The 17,302-nt window shown below is 41.8% G+C and overlaps 1 protein-coding gene across 4 annotated transcripts in view; it reads left to right on the top strand.

Annotated features, from left to right (window-relative positions):
- Positions 1-6,258: 6,258 nt before the first annotated feature.
- LOC149318138 (glycogenin-1-like) overlaps positions 6,259-17,302 on the top strand; it is a 34,668-nt gene continuing 23,624 nt past the window's right edge. For all 4 annotated transcript variants that reach the window (XM_089509081.1, XM_089509079.1, XM_089509080.1 and 1 more), the window contains exon 1: positions 6,259-6,338. In XM_089509081.1, coding sequence (XP_089365207.1) covers positions 6,332-6,338 — 7 coding nt within the window. In that variant the 5' untranslated portion in view covers positions 6,259-6,331. The remainder of the gene's footprint in view (positions 6,339-17,302) is intronic.

Genomic DNA, 17,302 nt, shown 5'->3' with positions numbered 1-17,302 from the left:
AGTAACTTTAAGAAACTGAGAGTTTTCCAAACCACCAGCACTGTATTGTTCTTATCTGTAAGATAACATTAACTATTCCTACTAGAGAATAATGAAGGACTGGCTGAGGCTAATAAATGGCAATGTTCAATGTTAATTACTGTATCTTTCTCCATCTCTTTCCTCTTTTCCACCTACTCTTTATCAACACTGAAAGTTAAACAACTGATCCTATGACATATATAAAGGATATTCAGCTGATAATCATAACTAATGACCAGAAAGCAAAGGTTCTTATGAAATAGGGCTGTACAAACAATTCAGCCAAATCCTGAAGAAACAAAAGCAGATATAGCTGATTCAGATCATTCTGAACCACTGGCACTGTATTGTTCCCATTTGTAAGACAGCTGCAGTTCCAATCTTATTGGCCCAATTCATTTCAAGAGTGGAACTGCACAGTGTGAAGCACTTCAGACTTATCTGGAAAATCAGATTTTAACACTAAGCAGGGGAAAAGCCAGACAGCATGTCTCCAGCATGACTGTATAAGGAAAACACTGAGGTGGTATGATGTGTAAGGAGAGGTGGGGAGCTGGGCTTTGCTCACTGACTGCTCTGTCCTGCAATCTGGGGCAAGAATGTCACCTGCACTCTATCACAGTGTTTATGGGAAGAGATTATAAGAGGCCATTGAAGTTAAATAGTCAGTTATCTACACCAACATGTCTTTCTTTGTTTCTAGATTTGGCTGTGTTAGTTGCAGCTCCAAGTGGTCCTGCTCACTGTCCATCGTGAGCCAGGGGGAAGGCCCAAAGGTCAGGAACAAAGGATGATGAATCCTCAGGAGACAGGAGTGGTCAGTTTCTCCAGGCCCCAAGAGGCTTAGACAGGCATCGGGAAGAGATGGAGTGAGACAACTATGGTGCCATGAGAGATAAGTTTCCAATAGCAGTCCAACTCACCTTTAGGAAGGTGAATCATCAGAGTATCTCACAAACTGGGCCACTGATAAAACATGCCTTTACCATCTCTCATACCTTCTTATGATGTGACCCTGAATTTCACCAGTTGGACTGCTCATACAATTAAACAAATTTATCCTCTCTTCAAGTAACCTGTCTTTCATTATTGTATAATTATCATAACTTAGTTAACCATAGTTAATTTTTACAGACTTAGATGGCTTGTACTCTAGGGCAACAGCCCATAATCTTTTCTTCACCATGGACCCTCTTTAAATATGTTTTGTTGCCATGGACCACCAAGACTTAACTCAAGATTTAAAATCCTAAAAGCTCAGCAAGAATATAGACATTTGCAAGATTCTACACTTTTTTTCATCTTTCCTCCTGCCAAAACAGGTGAGTGGGATACCTTTGGAAAGAGTAGGGTTTGGGGAGGTGCTGTGAAAGATCTCTTTTAAAAATCCCCCAAATTCAGCTGACTAGATCTCATCCCCTCACCCCATGGTTTTTGGCCACCAAATATCTTTCTGGTATATCTCCACAGCTATGTGTCAGTAATAGTGTCAAATGGCACAAGAAGTTGGGTCTTTGCTTGCTTGCTCAGTGTGCACATGTGCATGCATGAGATACAAAGGCACCAAGTTTGTATCACATTCCTCCACCCCTTGCATGGTGGGGGGGATTCCTGAAGGAAGAGCCACCTACATACACAAGTGCATGCACATACACACACACTACACACATCTGTAATACAATCCCTTGCTCACAAACATCCAGAACATGGCTTTCTCTGCTCTAGAACTGTTGCAACGGCTCCCCATCTGCTGGTTACACCAGCCCACCTCTCACCTTCTCCTCCAATTCTGTGCACACCAGTAGCCCCAAAGCCTATCATTCTGCAAAATACAGTTTTTTTCACTCAAGTGAAAGGAGGCAGGCAGGAGAGAAGGGAAAGAGGGCACAAGAGAATTAGGAGGGATGCCCAGTTTCACCAAGGCATCTTTGCCGCCGGTGCAAAGGGCCTCTTGCCCTTTTCTTTCAAATTTCCTGGAGGAACTGGAAATAGCTAATGCAAGGAGAGCTAGGAAGACAGAGGCAAGAGAGGGAGTGGAGAAGCAGAACCCTGATGTTCCTGGAAGGAGAAAAGGAGTTCCACCTCAACATTAGGAAGAACATGCTGACAGTAAGAGATGTTTGACAGTGGAATACATTCGGTAGAGTCTCCTTCTTCGGGGGTTTTTAAATAGAGGTTGGATGGTCATCTGTCAGAAATGCTTTGATTGTGTATTCCTGTATGCCAAGGAGTTGACTAGATGATCTTTGAGGTCTCTTCCCAGATTCCTCCTCCCACTGTCTTTCACTCTAGTCTCTACCATATAGTTGAGCCCAAAAGGCCTTGGAGGGTGAAAGGAGGAGAGTTGGCCTTCACAAACCCACTGTGAGGACATCATGGACCCTCAGGGTTTCACAGACCCTTTGCTCTAGAGCAGGGGTTCCCAACCTGGGGTATGAGATGGAAGTTCAGGGGGTGCAACGAAGAGTCATTTGTGTCCTTGAGTCACAAGTCATCACTTAGCTGGCTCCCAGTGCACCTTGAGAAGCAGATGTAGGTAGTTTTGTTGCATAGATAGTAGCCCCACTGTCTATTTATTCAAAAGAAGATAATTTTGCCATTTACCATTTCTTTCTAAATAAATTCGAAATGAATAGCTCAATTTAGATTGGCATTTTATGCCCTGAGTTAAAAACTTTAAAAAAAAACCCAATATGTTCACTTGCAGTATTGTATGTGGTTCAATTTGCAGTTTAAAAATTAGAAATTAAACCTCCTCAACTTCAAATGTGATATTAGTTTTGTGGTGCAAACATTAACCAAACATTTCCTAGGGGTGTGGGGCATAGAAAAGGTTGGGAACTTTTGCTTGAGGGGAACAATATGCAGTATGACTTGCCAAAAATCACACAATAGCCTTCTCCCCAGCACAAAAATCCCCCATCTGTGCTCTATAACCATGCACAGCTGTATTTATAGCAGTGGTTCTCTCAGACTGGGTCACAGTGTGATTAAGTACAGCTGCAAATAAAAATATCATATACAATTAAAACACAATTAAGTTAATCCGATTAAGCTAAAAACATTTTTAAAACACAACAGTTAAAAAGTAAGCAATACAGCATCCATTCATTAAAACTATTTTTCTTACATTCAGTTGGTTGCCACAACCTTTGACTAAGCAGGAGGAATTGTCATAATTATTGTATGACAAGCCACATATCTGCCCTATTCTGACATGCCCTGATCAATTTGTCATCCTATGCTTGGTGATGTTTTGGTCCTAAGAATCCATTCTGGTCAGGAGTAAGAATTATGTGGCCCTACACTAGTAGTTGAACTATAACACCTAGTGTCTCCAGCCAGGATTATCAGTGGTGAAGAATAGCAAAGAAGTGTAGTCCGATAACCTCTGGAGGATTGTGTGATTCCCATCCTTGATTCAAATGGGTTGCTTAAAAATTGGAGAACCTAAGGACATCTGGTTTCAACCCTGCACTTCACTTATTTTTTCTGATAAATGAGATGGAGGCCTTTTTGATCTGGGCACATATTCTTGTAATAATGGTTTTTCATAATTTGTCTTTCCTAAATTGCAATATAGAGGGCTAATTTCTTGAAAAAAGCACCTTTTTTGGGACAGCAGCTCCCAAAATTCCCAATCAGCATGTTCACAAAAGCAGGAGGAATGCTGGACTGACCTGAAGCTAAAGCTGGCAAACATTACAGCAAGAGATGGCAACCATGGTTCTCAAGATACATTTGTCCTTCAGTTTGCATCAGAGCAAGGCAGCATCAGCAGTGGTGAAGGATTATGGGACATGGAGTTCCAAAAATGTTTGGAAAGCACACATTTAATTCAATTACCCACTCCCGCATTACAAATCACAATAACTTTGTTCACAGGTAGAGGTACAGCACATCCATCGCACTAGAAAGCAGGACTACTGTTATTAAAATGTGACTTACATACATGCTTAGATGTATAGATGCAAAGTGTCTGCTAGTCTGCTAAATACAATGTAGTCTGCCAAGACCCCTAAAAATTCCATGGGGATGCAAGTACATCATTCAAACATTATGGGGTTTGTGTGTTGCAGAAGAAACAAAAAAATCTTACAACATCTTAAAGTTTTTATTATGCCATAGCTTTCTGAGGAAGTAGACTTAAGTCAACGAAAGCTCATGCTGCCAACTTCTTTCTTTAGTTATTCTCAAAGGTGCTATAAGATCTCTCTACATACTGATGGACACTGTTTTAGAGACTACAAACTTCCTGATCATTTAGCTTCTTAATTTTTTTACAAGGTAAACACTACAATGTCCTTTTCATTCAGTGTGAACACTTCCTTTTGTCAGGGGGTTGGACCAGGTGGCCCTTGAGATCTCTTACAACTCTTATGATTCTATTATTCTTTTCTCGGGATGCATCACAAGATTATAAAGGATTATCCTACAAAATCTAAAATGGCTTTTACTTCACAGGCCTACCTGAATAAACTATGCACGGGTAACTTGTGGCTCTCCAGCTGCTGTTTAACGCCAGCTCCCATCAGTCAGTATAGCTGGTGGGAAAGGAATGATGGGATTTTCAGCCCATCCTCTGGAGAGTTACAAACCCTTTACACTGTATCCCAGGTACAGTGTTCAGAATCACTGCACAGAGTGTATTATTCTTCAATGAAAGTGCCTTGGATGTCTCTTCTTCTGACAGGTATGCTATACACACGCTCCCTTTTAACGTGTGTTGTGTGCCTTCAAGTCATTTCCGACTTATGTTGACCCTAAGACTCTATCATGGAGTTTTCTTGGCAAGATTTGTTCAGAGGGCATTTGCCATTGTCTTCCCCTGCGGCTGAGAGAGTTTGACTTGCCCAAGAACACCCAGTGGGTTTCATAGATGAGCCACAAATTGAAGCCTAGTCTCCAGCGTTGTAGACCAACACTAAAACCACTACACCACATTTATATTTAGATACAGTTTAACCCTATGTTGCCCTCTTCATATCATATCTGGGGTAACCATGTTGGCTCTGTAGCAAAGTACAATATCATCCCTAATCCACAAAACAGGGATACCTTTATGAGACCAAGCAATGTGTACAAAATACAGCTGGCAAGTTTTGAAAGCAAATGCCTGATGAAAAAACCAACAGAGCTTCAAAAGCTTGCAACAACATATATTTTGTATATTTTGATTGGCCCCATAAAGGTATCACGGTTTTGTGGCTTTGAGATCTTGATACCTGATCAACCTGACTGGCCTAAAGCAGCCAGATTCTAAAGAGGGATTCCAACGTTTCCTTTCATTTAAAGGAGCAGGGTCTTGGAGGTGGTTTAAAATCCCTCGGCAGAGGTGCCTCACAGGCTTCACCTGTTGAAAGGGTCTCTTCAGTGCCTTCCTCCAGCTCTTAAAGAGCCAGGGTCCGGGGGCCCAGATGGCCTCTTTTTCCAGGACATGGCCTCCATTTCTACTTTCTGCCCTGGAGGCATTTCAAAATATCCTCCATTTTGAGCATGACGAAGAAGCATGAATTTAATATTTCTATGAGTATTTTTCGCTTTCATTTTGGAATGGTCCCCATTTTTCTTGAATGTCCTACATTTGTGTGGTGCGTTGGCCTCCTTTGAGGTTAGGACATCTGACCAGACATCCTCCTTTTCCAGGACAAGATAATATGTACTAATCTGTAATGTGTTATAGAAACCGACTGTTTTAGAGTTATTTTATGATTTCGGTTGTTAAAGCACCATGTAAACTTATGGCACTATATAAATAAACTTGAATATTAATAATAACGAAGTGAGGGCATCTGGTCACCCTGGAGAGGGAGGGTCTCCTTTGCGCCCCTTGGGAAACACCGCAGTAATAGGAGCCACAGCTTTGCTCTGGGCAGGAGCCTTGCGTCCATCCCTGCTCCTCCGCTTTCTTCTTCCTCTTCCTCCCCTTCCCTTCCCTTCCCTGAATCCCCCCCTCCTTCACAGAGTTGCAAGAGACCAAGAGGGCCATCCAGTCCAACTTCCTCTTTCTTGCCCCTCCCTTCTTCCTCCTCTCCTCTGCCTTCTTCCTCTTCCCTCCCTCCTTTTCCTCCTGCTCTTTCTTCCTCTTCCCTCCCTCCTTCCTTCTCTTAGAATCAAAGGAGCCATCCAGTCCAACTTCCTCTGCCTGCTTCCTTCTCTTCCTCCTCCCCTTTCTGGCCCGCCCTGCCGCCGGACCCCGCCTGTCCCTATATAAGGAGGAGGAGGCGGAGGCCAAGGCAAGGCAAGGCGCGCCCGCCGCAGCTGGGAGAGCGAGAGGCAGCTGGCAGGCGAGGCTGGGCATTGAGGCACCATGGCAGGTGAGTGAGGGCGGGCTCTGGCGCTGCAGAAGGAGGCCAAGGCATGGAGGACCTTCAGGGCAAAATGGAGGACGTGCCCAAAGGAAGGAAGAGGAAGTCCCCGCTGCGCAGAACTTGGAGGCGGGCGGGCGGGCGGGGGGCCTTTGGGGGCTTCCTCCTGGCCATAAAGAGCACAATGCCTGCTTCTTAGTCAGGCTCAAAATGGAGGACCTTTGGGAATTCCTGCCGGAGGGAAACTAGAAGCTAAACCGGCCCCTCGCATAGAAATGCATGGCTCTGAGCCCTTCCCCGAATGGAGGCCCTTTGGGAAGCCCTCCGGGAGAGAAGGCGGGGAAATGGAGGCAAAGGGAGCCAGAAACACCTCTGTAGACATGAACTGGGGCTGCTTTGCCCTGCTCAAAATGGAGGACCGGGAGAGAAAGGGAGGACAGGTCCTGGGAAAGGACCCAGAGGTGACCAGGTGTCCTCCTCTCAAAGGAGGCCAAGGGCCCTCAAGGGGAAGAGGACAGGGCCTGGGGAAAGGAGGGCGCCGGGGCCCCAGCTTCCCTCCCGAAGGAGGAGAGGCTGCAGCCCAGCTTTCCTGGAGGGAGGGAGGGAGGGAGGCTGACTAACAGGAGCAGCTGCGCCCGGCGCTTCCGTCTTGGAGCCAAAGCGAAAGCGGGGCTGCTGGGCGGCCCAGGCGCAGCCTCTTGCTCTCTCTCTCCATCCGGGGAGACCCTTGGCCTCCTATTTTTAGGCTGCTGCAGCCTGACCCAGCCTTTGGTGCTTGGGGAGAGAGCAGGGGTTGCCCTCCTCCTTGCCTTGTCTCCCCCATTCCCTGCAATGCTTTGGAGCAACCTCCAACTCCTACTCTGAAGATGCTGATCTGACTGTGACATTACACAGCATCCGCACATTCAGTACATTTTGTCCTGAAGTTGCAGACAAGGGCTGTGTGCTATTATTATCATCATCATCATCATCATCTATGCTTTGTTGTTAACTGCCTTCTCGACTCATGGCAACCCTATGGATGAGACATCTCCAAGACCCCCTGCCCTCCACTGCTCTGTTTAATTCCTGCAACCCCATAAAACTCATGACCTCCTTAATAGAGACCATCCATCAGGCATGGGGCCTTCCTCTCTTCCTACCTCCTTCCACCTTTCCCAGCATAGAGTCCATCCATCTAGCATGTGGCCATCTTCTCTTTCTACTTCCCTCTACCTTTCCTAGCATTACTATTTTTTCCAGTGAGTTGTGTTTTTTCCATGAGTTCTTATGATGTGACCAAAGTATGACAGCCAAGTTTGGTCAACTTGGCTTCCAGGGATATTGCCAGCTTGATCTGTTCCAGAACCCATTTGTTTGTCCTTTTGGCTGTCCATGGTGTCAGGGTGACCAGACATACTCCTTTTCCAGGATGTGCCTTCTATTTCAACCCTCTGTCCAAGAGGAATTCCAAAAGGTCCTCCACTTTGAGCCTGGCTAAGAAGCATGGATTTATATTTGTGACTTCTGGCCACCCTGTGCAAGCCTTGGAAGCTCCACTGGCTTTTTCATCAGGCAAAGGTGCTTTGAAAAAATAGTTGTTTACCTTCAATGAAAACTGTTCCCAAACCCAATCCTGTAACTGTTTATAAGGACCAAAAGCCAAATGAAACAGGACAGTTGCTACTGTCTTGTCTGTTGTTATTTTGTACCTTTAAGTCATTTTTGACTTGCAGAGAACCTATCATGGGGGTTTCTTGACAAGTTTCTGCAGAGGGGGTTTGCCGTTGCCATCCTCAGAGGCTGAGAGTGTGTGACTGGACCAAGAGTTTCCATAGCCGACCTGGGATCCAAATCCTGGTCTCCACAGTCATAGTCCAATGCTCAAACCACTGCACCATGCTGTTTAAGAAATCATACTTTTTGCTATGGGACCAACAGAGATCCCTGAATGTGTTTGCACTAGCAAAGGTCAACATATGAAAAATGATACCTGCTAATCTCTGCTCTCATCTTCCCTCCCGATTAGCATGTAGTATAATTGGCTTGTCATGTTCTCGTTCATGCCAAAAACTGAGGTTGTGCGTTATTTGCTTTTATACCCACCCCTCCCCTTCCTGGCACAAAGATGGACTTGTCTAATACACATTGGACCCCAAGAAAAGGTTAATTGTTTGTACATGCTTTCCACTGAAAACATGTCAGCATCTTTTGGCTTGTTTTGGATTGCAGGTGGTGCTGTTAACCAGCAAGAGATATCCTTCAATGGGTCAGACTATCAGATCAGGAGTTTGCAGGCCCAAAGCTGGTTTTCTTGCCTCAGCTTCTCTGTGCCTGTCAAGGTAGCTCATCCAGCTTTGTTGTTGTGTGCCATTCAAGTCATTTCTGACTTAGGCAACCCTAAGGCAAATTGTATCGCAGGGTTTTCTGGGGCTAAGTGTGTGTGACTCACCCACAGTTACCCAGTGGATTGCCATGACTGAGCAGGAATCAAAACCTTGACCCATAGAGTCATAGTCCAATGCTCAAACCACTACACCATGCTGGCTCTCTGCTCATCCAACTACAAAGGCTGCCATAATCATCCTATTCATGTCTCTTTCATTCTCATTTCCAAACCAATGTTGCATTTTTAACCATGTAACTTTCGGTTTGTGTCCTGCTTATTCAAAGAAAAAGTGAATAGTGAAATATGAAAGACCAGAAGCAGCTTTAAAACTGCATTTCAATCAGGAGTATGCACTTGTTGCCCTTCCAGTGTTTTTTTTTACTGCAAATCCCAGCAGCCTTAATCAGAATATCTGTTTAAGTTGCAGTCTGTCAACTTTCGAAGGCTGAAACATTTCTCATCTCTACCACTGATAATAGCAAAGCGGGCCCCATGCATGTTGCTGTGGGGCTCAAGCCGTGATGGTGGTTAAGTAGACACTTGGTCAAATTGATCCTATTCCTCCCTTATCTCTTCCTGCACAACCTGACAGTCAGCTCGGTGTGTAAGTACTGTTTAGAGAAAACATCCCAGCTAGGTGTGAGCAGGGTGTTAGCCCCTTCTATGAAAATCGGGAGATTGGTTCTTGTGGGTTTAAGACATAATTCAGTGGAAACTGAGTAGTAAATACATTTTCCCTGCCTCCTTTGCATGCTTCATTGAAGACTTACGGTATACGCTCATGTGTAAGTCAAAAAATTGACCCCAAAAAACATGGGTCGACTTATCCATGGGTCAGTGTAAGCCTGTACTTTAATTCATGGTCACCTCCTTTCCCTGAGTAGAGTGGCAAAATGTAAGCACTTTGTCCATCCTGGGAGCACCAACCATCTGTACTCTTGCATGCATCCAGCCTATAGGGAGAACCCAAACAATTATGTCTGCCAGAATTTTGTAAGTTCTTTGGCTTCATTTTCCTTTGTTTCATTTTTACATCCTTTGTTACATGTCCCTAAGTTTTACCCTCGACTTATCCACAGGTCATACCAAAATCCATAATTTTGGCCCTCAAACCTGCCCTCGACTTATACATGAGGTCGACTTATAGTTGAGTATACAGTGGACCCTTGTTATACGCTGGGGTTTGGTTCCAAGATCCCCCGTGTTTAACAAAATCATGTTATGCTCAAGTTCCATTAAATATAATGACATAGCAAAATCATGTCCATTATAAAAAATGGAAAATCAAGGATTGATAGTTGAAATTTATACTGTTTTGAACATTTTCAAACCGTGCATGCTTGAATCCGTGTATAAAAAAATCCGTGTATAAGAAGGGCCGACTGTATATGGTAGCTCTTTCTACCTCTAACATTTTCATTCCATCTTTAACAGGTGACTTATAAACTTTATAAATGAACCAAAAAAATTATTGTAGGTATTCCTTGCCTAGAAATCCCTATGAAGTTCATGGGGTCACCATAAGCTGCCAAGTAACCTGAAGGCACATACACACACATGCATATATGTGAATCTGCTACAGAAGGCTTATGCATGTATTCGTGCTGCATTGGACAGCACATGCATGCATATATGTGAGATTGCTACAAAAGGCTTGCGTACATGTTCATGCTGCTGCGGACAGCCTGTCCTGGGATTTCAGAGCCACGCAGTTAGAAAAAAAATAAACTCCCCTGCTGTTACTGAGATGTGCAAGAAATTGCATCTGTCACTGTACGTAAAGAAGGAAAAGGCTGCAGCTTTGTTTGTGTCTCTATTGAGCATACTTATCACAGAAGTTTATGAATCAGCTAGTTTAAAATGGAGAAAATGGATAAGTACGTATAGATAAAATATTATTTGTAACTTTTTTATCCTCACAACAGCTCTGTGGACTGGCTTTGGTTAAGATAGATTGACTGGCCAACAGTTAATAGTGACCTTAATGGATGAATGGGATTTTGAAAATGGATTTCCCAGATTCCAGCTCAGTACTGACCTCTAGACTACTAATGACATGATGGAATTTCAGGGAAAGATCGACCAATACTGGTTGTAAAGATAGTCAGGAAAATGTGTCTTAGCCACTTATTGTAATAAGATATATTCATGGTATCTTTTCAAGATTAAATCACAATAAGTCAGTGGGTGCAGTTGTCCTGTTTCAAGCATGGGCATCAGGCATCATTATCTGGATGTCCCAATCAAGATAGTTCCATTGGCTGTCTTGTACCACTGCTTCCATCACTTCTCTTCTTGTAGAAAACTAATCAGGGAGTGAAGATAGAATAGCTGCACAGTGCCTTTTGACTGACAGTTTTTGGTACTTTCCACATGGAAGCACCCCTTCCCTTGTGCAGTAATGTTCTCTGAATTTTAGTTATATAAACTGGCCTTTTTTCTGTAGATTGACATTTAGAACTGCTCTTGGCCATATTGTGCTGAATACAAGTAGCCACATCTTGATAGAATCTGGCATTTGAGTTCAGCTTAACAAACCTTGGGCATATCTGCTTTTTATTGAGTCAGAGCACTGAATTCCTGAAGACTTTTGGAGATACCCTTCATGACATGGCTAACAGTTTGATGATGTCTTTCTGTCACTGGGAAATGGCGAAATGGTGCTATCAACGTGATTGCTCTAGAAAACTGTCTTCAACCATGTGGAGACCTGAGAGCCTTCTGGCTTTCCTAGAGTTTCTAAGTAATGAGATAGATGGGTTAATGGCTAGAACACAGCAGAGGGGTTGATAAAAATCAATGGGGATTTTTTAAAGAAAGATTTTTTACAAAGTAAATTTGTAATTAAATCAGATTTCAAAATTTTCTTAACAGTTATTTTAAAAGCCATTAACTCAAAAGAGATCTTCAATAGATACTACTTGTATGACTCCTAATTATATTCTTTAATGACAGTTTCTGGAATTAAACCTGATCAGTCCTATTCTGCAGGTGCTGTACTTGAAATGTGTTTACTCAGCCTTGCCCCTTTAAGTGCAAAGATAGACAATTTGGGGAGATAGTCGATCTGAAGAAGGAAGTGGAGTCTGGATACAAGGGACCCTATGTAGGGAACTCCTCTTTTGCTTAATTGAAAATCAATCTGAAAACAGTTCAGAGTAATTGTTAACTGTGAACTTACCTTTTAGTGAAACACAAGTCTCTGGATATGTATTAACTTTTAGATTAATAATGTACTTCAACCAAAAATTAAGATTAAACATAGATAAAGTAGAATCTTCCTCACTGGTGATTTAAATAATTAAAACAGTACTTCAGCGGAGTGATTTAAATCTGTTCAAGCTAATGAATTCTGATTCTGTCATGCCTACCTTGTCGCACCGAATAAAGTTTACTTCTCTACCTCGACCCTCAGTAAGCAACCTTGCTGAGCAGTTTTGAGGTGGCAGTTAGACTAGATTGGGTTCAGGAAAGGGCCTGCCTAGATTCTTGGAGCTTGTTAATGGTTTCATGAAACATACATAGTGGATCCTTGGTATCCCCCGGTGGTTGACTCCAGAACCCCTATGGATACCAAAATTCGTGGATACTCAGGTCTCATTAAATACAATGGCATAGTAAAATGGTGTCCCTCATTTAAAATGGCAACAGTAAGGTTTGCTTTTGGATTTTTAAAAAACATTTTCAGACCATGCATGGTTAAATCCATGGATAAAGAGTCCATGGATAAAGAGAGCCAACTGTATTGGTCAGAATCACTCAAATTTGTACCATATTGGGCTCCCAGTAGTTGGAAGTCCTGTGGATGCATTAATGGCACTATGAGGTTATGATTTCCTGGATCAACATTATTGGTTGTAGCCTGAGAATATAAAAGATATGCTGCTTAATGTTAAGTGATAATGTGCCCTCTCTTAACCCTGACCCCTGTTGTCTTGTGAAATCTTAACAAGTATGGACTCACTGTTAGGACCCAGGAAGTGTTTAATCCCTCTTTCCCGGTTGGGAGGAGGAGTGCATTGTACAGTATCTTGAAGAGGCAATGATGAACCAGTCCCTTGATCCTATATCATTAAAAGATTTTTGATCATTGCTGCTTAGTAAAGTGGAAGTAAAAAGAATCCTGGAAACTGGTTTTATTTTTACACATGGTCCTCTGATAATAATTCTTATCATGGTTTTAATAATACTGGATTTTGTGGAGAAATAATGTTCAGATTGAGTCTCTTTTATCTTGGGACCAGAAGTGTTTCCGATTTTGGAGTTTTAGGGATTTTAGAAAATTTGCATGTATATAATGAGAGGTTTTGGAGATGGGACCCAAGATAAAACACACAATTCATTTATGTCTCATAGGGCCCGAACAATCAGACCAAATGAAGTATGAGTTTGGTGTGGCTTCCAGCCTCTTCAGACACATGCTTTGTTTAAAAAGCACACCTCCAAAGTGGCCTGAAGCCACTTCATTTGGCCTGTCTGTTCAAGCCAATATATGCTTTATACACATAGCCTGAGGGTAATTTTATACACAATTTTTTAAAATAATTTTGTGCATGAAACAAAGTTTGTGTGCATTGCACTGTCAGAAAGCAAAGGTATCATTGTCTCAGTCACCCCATGGACAAGTTTGGATTTTTGAATATTTCAGATTTTGGAGAATCAACTTATGTGTATTGTACATATACTTTTATCTCTGTAAGGAAAGCTAGATGTTCTTGCTAGAAGTCTTTATCTTTAAAAAAATGAAAAAACTCAAACACCAACAACAAATTGAGAAGGAACAAAATTAGCAACTATGCAACTTTAGGTATGAAACTTGAAGAAGACATTGGACAATAGTTTCTTCAGTGATAACGTGGTTAAGTTGTTAAGGAATAGCAGTGTACTCATTCAGAAATGTAAGACTCGCCAGTAGATCAGATCTAGGGTCTGTGTAGTCCATCATTATACTGGCTGTGGGATTGAAGTTTTGGTGTTATTTTTGGAGATGTAGTTGAAAAATAACATCTCTGACCACTCAATATCCTCTTGTCCACAGTGGTCAACCTGACACCTCCGGGAATCCCACAAGGATAGAGTGGAGGCAATAGCATTCTTGTTTTCATGCCTTTTGCCAACTGGTGCTGTAGTGTATCTTGCTTCTGAATGTGAGAGTTCCATGCTGTCATGACTAGGGCCATTGACCGTTGTCCTCAATGAGCTTGTCTGATTCCCTATCAAATTCATCTAAGTTATTGACCACTGACATATTTGTGGCAGCGAGTTTTCTAAATTAGGATTTCACAGAACTCACTTGTTTGTTGTAAATCTATGGCAATTCAGTTTCATAGGTAAAATATGATTGCTAGTACATATTAGGAAACCTACTTTATACAAAATACAGTATAACTTTCAGTATGGTAGTTCTCCCTTTGTCAAAATACATAATCTGTGCATTGCTTTAATTAGCACAACAAAACACAAAATATAAATAATTCCATTAAATTTAAATACAGTGGGCCCTTGGTGTCCACTGGGGTTCATTTCCAGGACCCCCTGTGTATACCAAAATCCATTGATGCTCATGTCCTGTTAAATAAAATGGCATAATAAAATGGTGCCCCTTACATCAAATGGCCAAATGAAGTCTTTGGAATTTATACTTTTTTTAAATATTTTTAATATTTTCAAGCAATGGATGGTTGAATCCATGATAAAGAATCTGTGGAAATAGTGGGCTGACTGTAATTCCATATTATTATCACCGAGGTTTCCTACAGCAAAACATATGGACCAGAATCAAAGATAGCTTTTAAAAAAAACTTGGTTGTAAGCAATAAGGTGTTTAGAGACATGCCTGGGCTTCTTTGATATTCTTTAATATTCAGGAGACGGGACCGTCTCCTTCCATATAATCCTCGCCGCACACTTAGATCCTCAGGGAGGAATGATATACTTCTAAAATAATAATAGATATACAACTTTTTGAATTAAATAAAAATATTTTTAAAATTTCAGGAATTTGAAGCACTTGGTTCACATGCTATGGACAGGATCCCTCCCTCTACTTAAAATATATTGATTTAGGACTCTTAGAAGCACAGTTGACTGCAATGCTGCCTGTTTTGTATTACCACTTGATCATTTAGCTGAAGAATGGCTACTTCTTAACTTTGTAGGTTGCCTCTCCTCTCAATGACTGTCTTAAGGCAGTAATGGACTGGATGAGGGAAAACAAATTGAAGTTGAATCCAGACAAAATGGAGGTATTTACGGTATCGGCTCTGAATCCAGGCATTGGGATACAACCTCCAGTCCTAGAAGGGGTCACACTCCCCTCAGAGGACTGTGTTCGCAGTCTGGGGGTGCTCCTAGATCTGTTGCTTCACATGACAAATCAGGTGAGTGCGACCGTCAGGAGTGCCTGTTATCAGCTTCGGCTGATACACCAGCTGCACTCTTTCCTGGAAGTCAGGGACCTTGAGACCGTAGTACATGCACTGATTTCTGTAATGCACTCTACATGGGGCTACCCTCGTGCTTGGTCCAGAAACTTCAGTTAGTTCAAAACATGGCAGCCAGACTGGTTTCAGGTACATCCAGAAGAGACCATATAACACTGATCTTCCAGACCGTCTCCTTCCATATAATCCTCGCCACACACTTAGATCCTCAGGGAGGAATTTGCTACAGCCTTATAAAACAAGGCTGTCCACGACCCCCCCAAAGGACTTTCTCAGCTGTCATGTCCAAATTGTGGAATGGTCTGCCGGATGAGATCCATCATATTACCACCCTAAACAGTGTTAAAAAAGCTATAAAGACAGATCTCTTCTGGCAGGCCTTTCCCAAATAGTTTCTCCGGCCATCAGAAGAACTCTAAGAACTCCAGCCGCACTTTAGTCACGGTTTATAATTTATTGCATAATTTTTAAAATTTATTTTATTCTTATGTATATTTTAATTTTTACACCGTTTAATTGTATTTTAAGAGGGCGGATTGAGCATGTTAGAACATACACTTTTTAATTTTTGTAAGCCACCCTGATTGCATATTGTAGAGGGGCGGGATATAAATAAATACTATTATTGTTATTATTATTATTATTATTATTATATCAGGAAGATGGATCTTGCTGTCAGTTTTTACTTTGTACTGTAACTGGTCAAATGTATCTAGAGTTTGAGTACTGTTCACAAATTGTCTGTTCACAAAGCTGTCTTAGCATATTCCCTCCTTACCCCAAATGCACACGGATAAGTCTACAAAGCTATTTCTTTTCTAGTGAAATGAGTTTCAAAGTGCTTCATGGTGAAGCTGGTAAGTTTGGTGAAATCTTGTATGATTTGTTTTGGCACAAGGCATATCTTATACACTTGACATTTCATGTTTTTTATCAAAGTTAAGTCACTTGGTTTGAGACAAACCACTTTCATTCATCAAATATGTATACAAGCAAGGTGTGGTTTCTTAGGTAGAGTGTAATCAAGGCTGAGTGTTCTGTACTTTGCATAATCACCCTTTCTCTACCTACTCCACTTTCAGCCAAGAGAATAATTCCACTGTATGCATACAGTATTCATGTTTTCAGTGTTCTAATGCCATTTTGGCTAGGTAAATGGCTTTTATCTTCCAGTGACTTTCACTTTTGCAGGAAGCAGAATCCTATATTGGCTCCTGATCTTGTATCTGTACAGTACTGACAAGCAAAGTACATCTGCTTTGGTTGTGTGACACCAGTCTTTCTCAGCAAAGGTTGCTTGCTGTTCTACAAGACAAAAGCAGTAGGATTGCTTATTATATATAAATAAAGCAAATAAATAATAAATGAATGAATGTCTCAGTGTTTCAGACAGGTTCCCTTGAGTGAAGCATAGTGTTCTAAAGTTTGAAGTATCAGTTATCTGAAAGGAGTCTTCCACAACCATAAACCTTCAAAGAATAGGCAATGAGGCTACCTTTAACATCCATGAACATTGAGGTGGTGCAACATCTGGCATGGTGTAGTGGTTTGCATATTAGACTATGACTGTGGAGACCAAAATTTGAATCCTTACTCAGCCATGGAAACCCTTTGGGCAAGTCACATACTCTCAGCCTCAGAGGAAGGCAAAGGCAAACCCTCCTCCAAATAAATCTTGCCAAGAAAACCCCATGATGTCTTAAGGGTGCCATAAATTAAAAATTACTTGAATCCATACAGCAACAAGTATCCATGTAATTCGCTGCTGTAAGTTATGCCCTAGCAAACCTTAACATTGCTAATTTTATAAAATGATTCAAAGTATCTTATTACTTTATTTAATTCATATCACACCTTGTCTTCCTGTTATTGGGGAATTCATATGTTAACATACAGTGTCATGAGACTGGTCACAAGCATCATTGGTTTTAGCTTGAGTTTTTTCAACCAGGTGATTTATCAAGACCCTGTTTCAATACTGTTGGCTGAGTTGCAAAAGTACATTCATATATGTGTTAGATTTTTGGACCACTTAGTCTTTATTGGAAGATTGTTCAATGTGGATCTCTCAAGATGTGTTGGAGACCCTTCCAGGTCTGGCAGCAGAAGTTAGACTGATGGGTGACTCTATCCTGCACAAGATACTTCCCTGTGATTTGAGT

The sequence above is a fragment of the Sceloporus occidentalis genome, unplaced genomic scaffold, assembly GCF_023333645.1.
Source record: "Sceloporus occidentalis isolate IW3139 unplaced genomic scaffold, rSceOcc1.0.p SCAF_2, whole genome shotgun sequence".
In the NCBI taxonomy this organism is placed as follows: Eukaryota; Metazoa; Chordata; class Lepidosauria; order Squamata; family Phrynosomatidae; genus Sceloporus; species Sceloporus occidentalis.
This window is presented reverse-complemented; position numbering and strand designations above follow the sequence as displayed.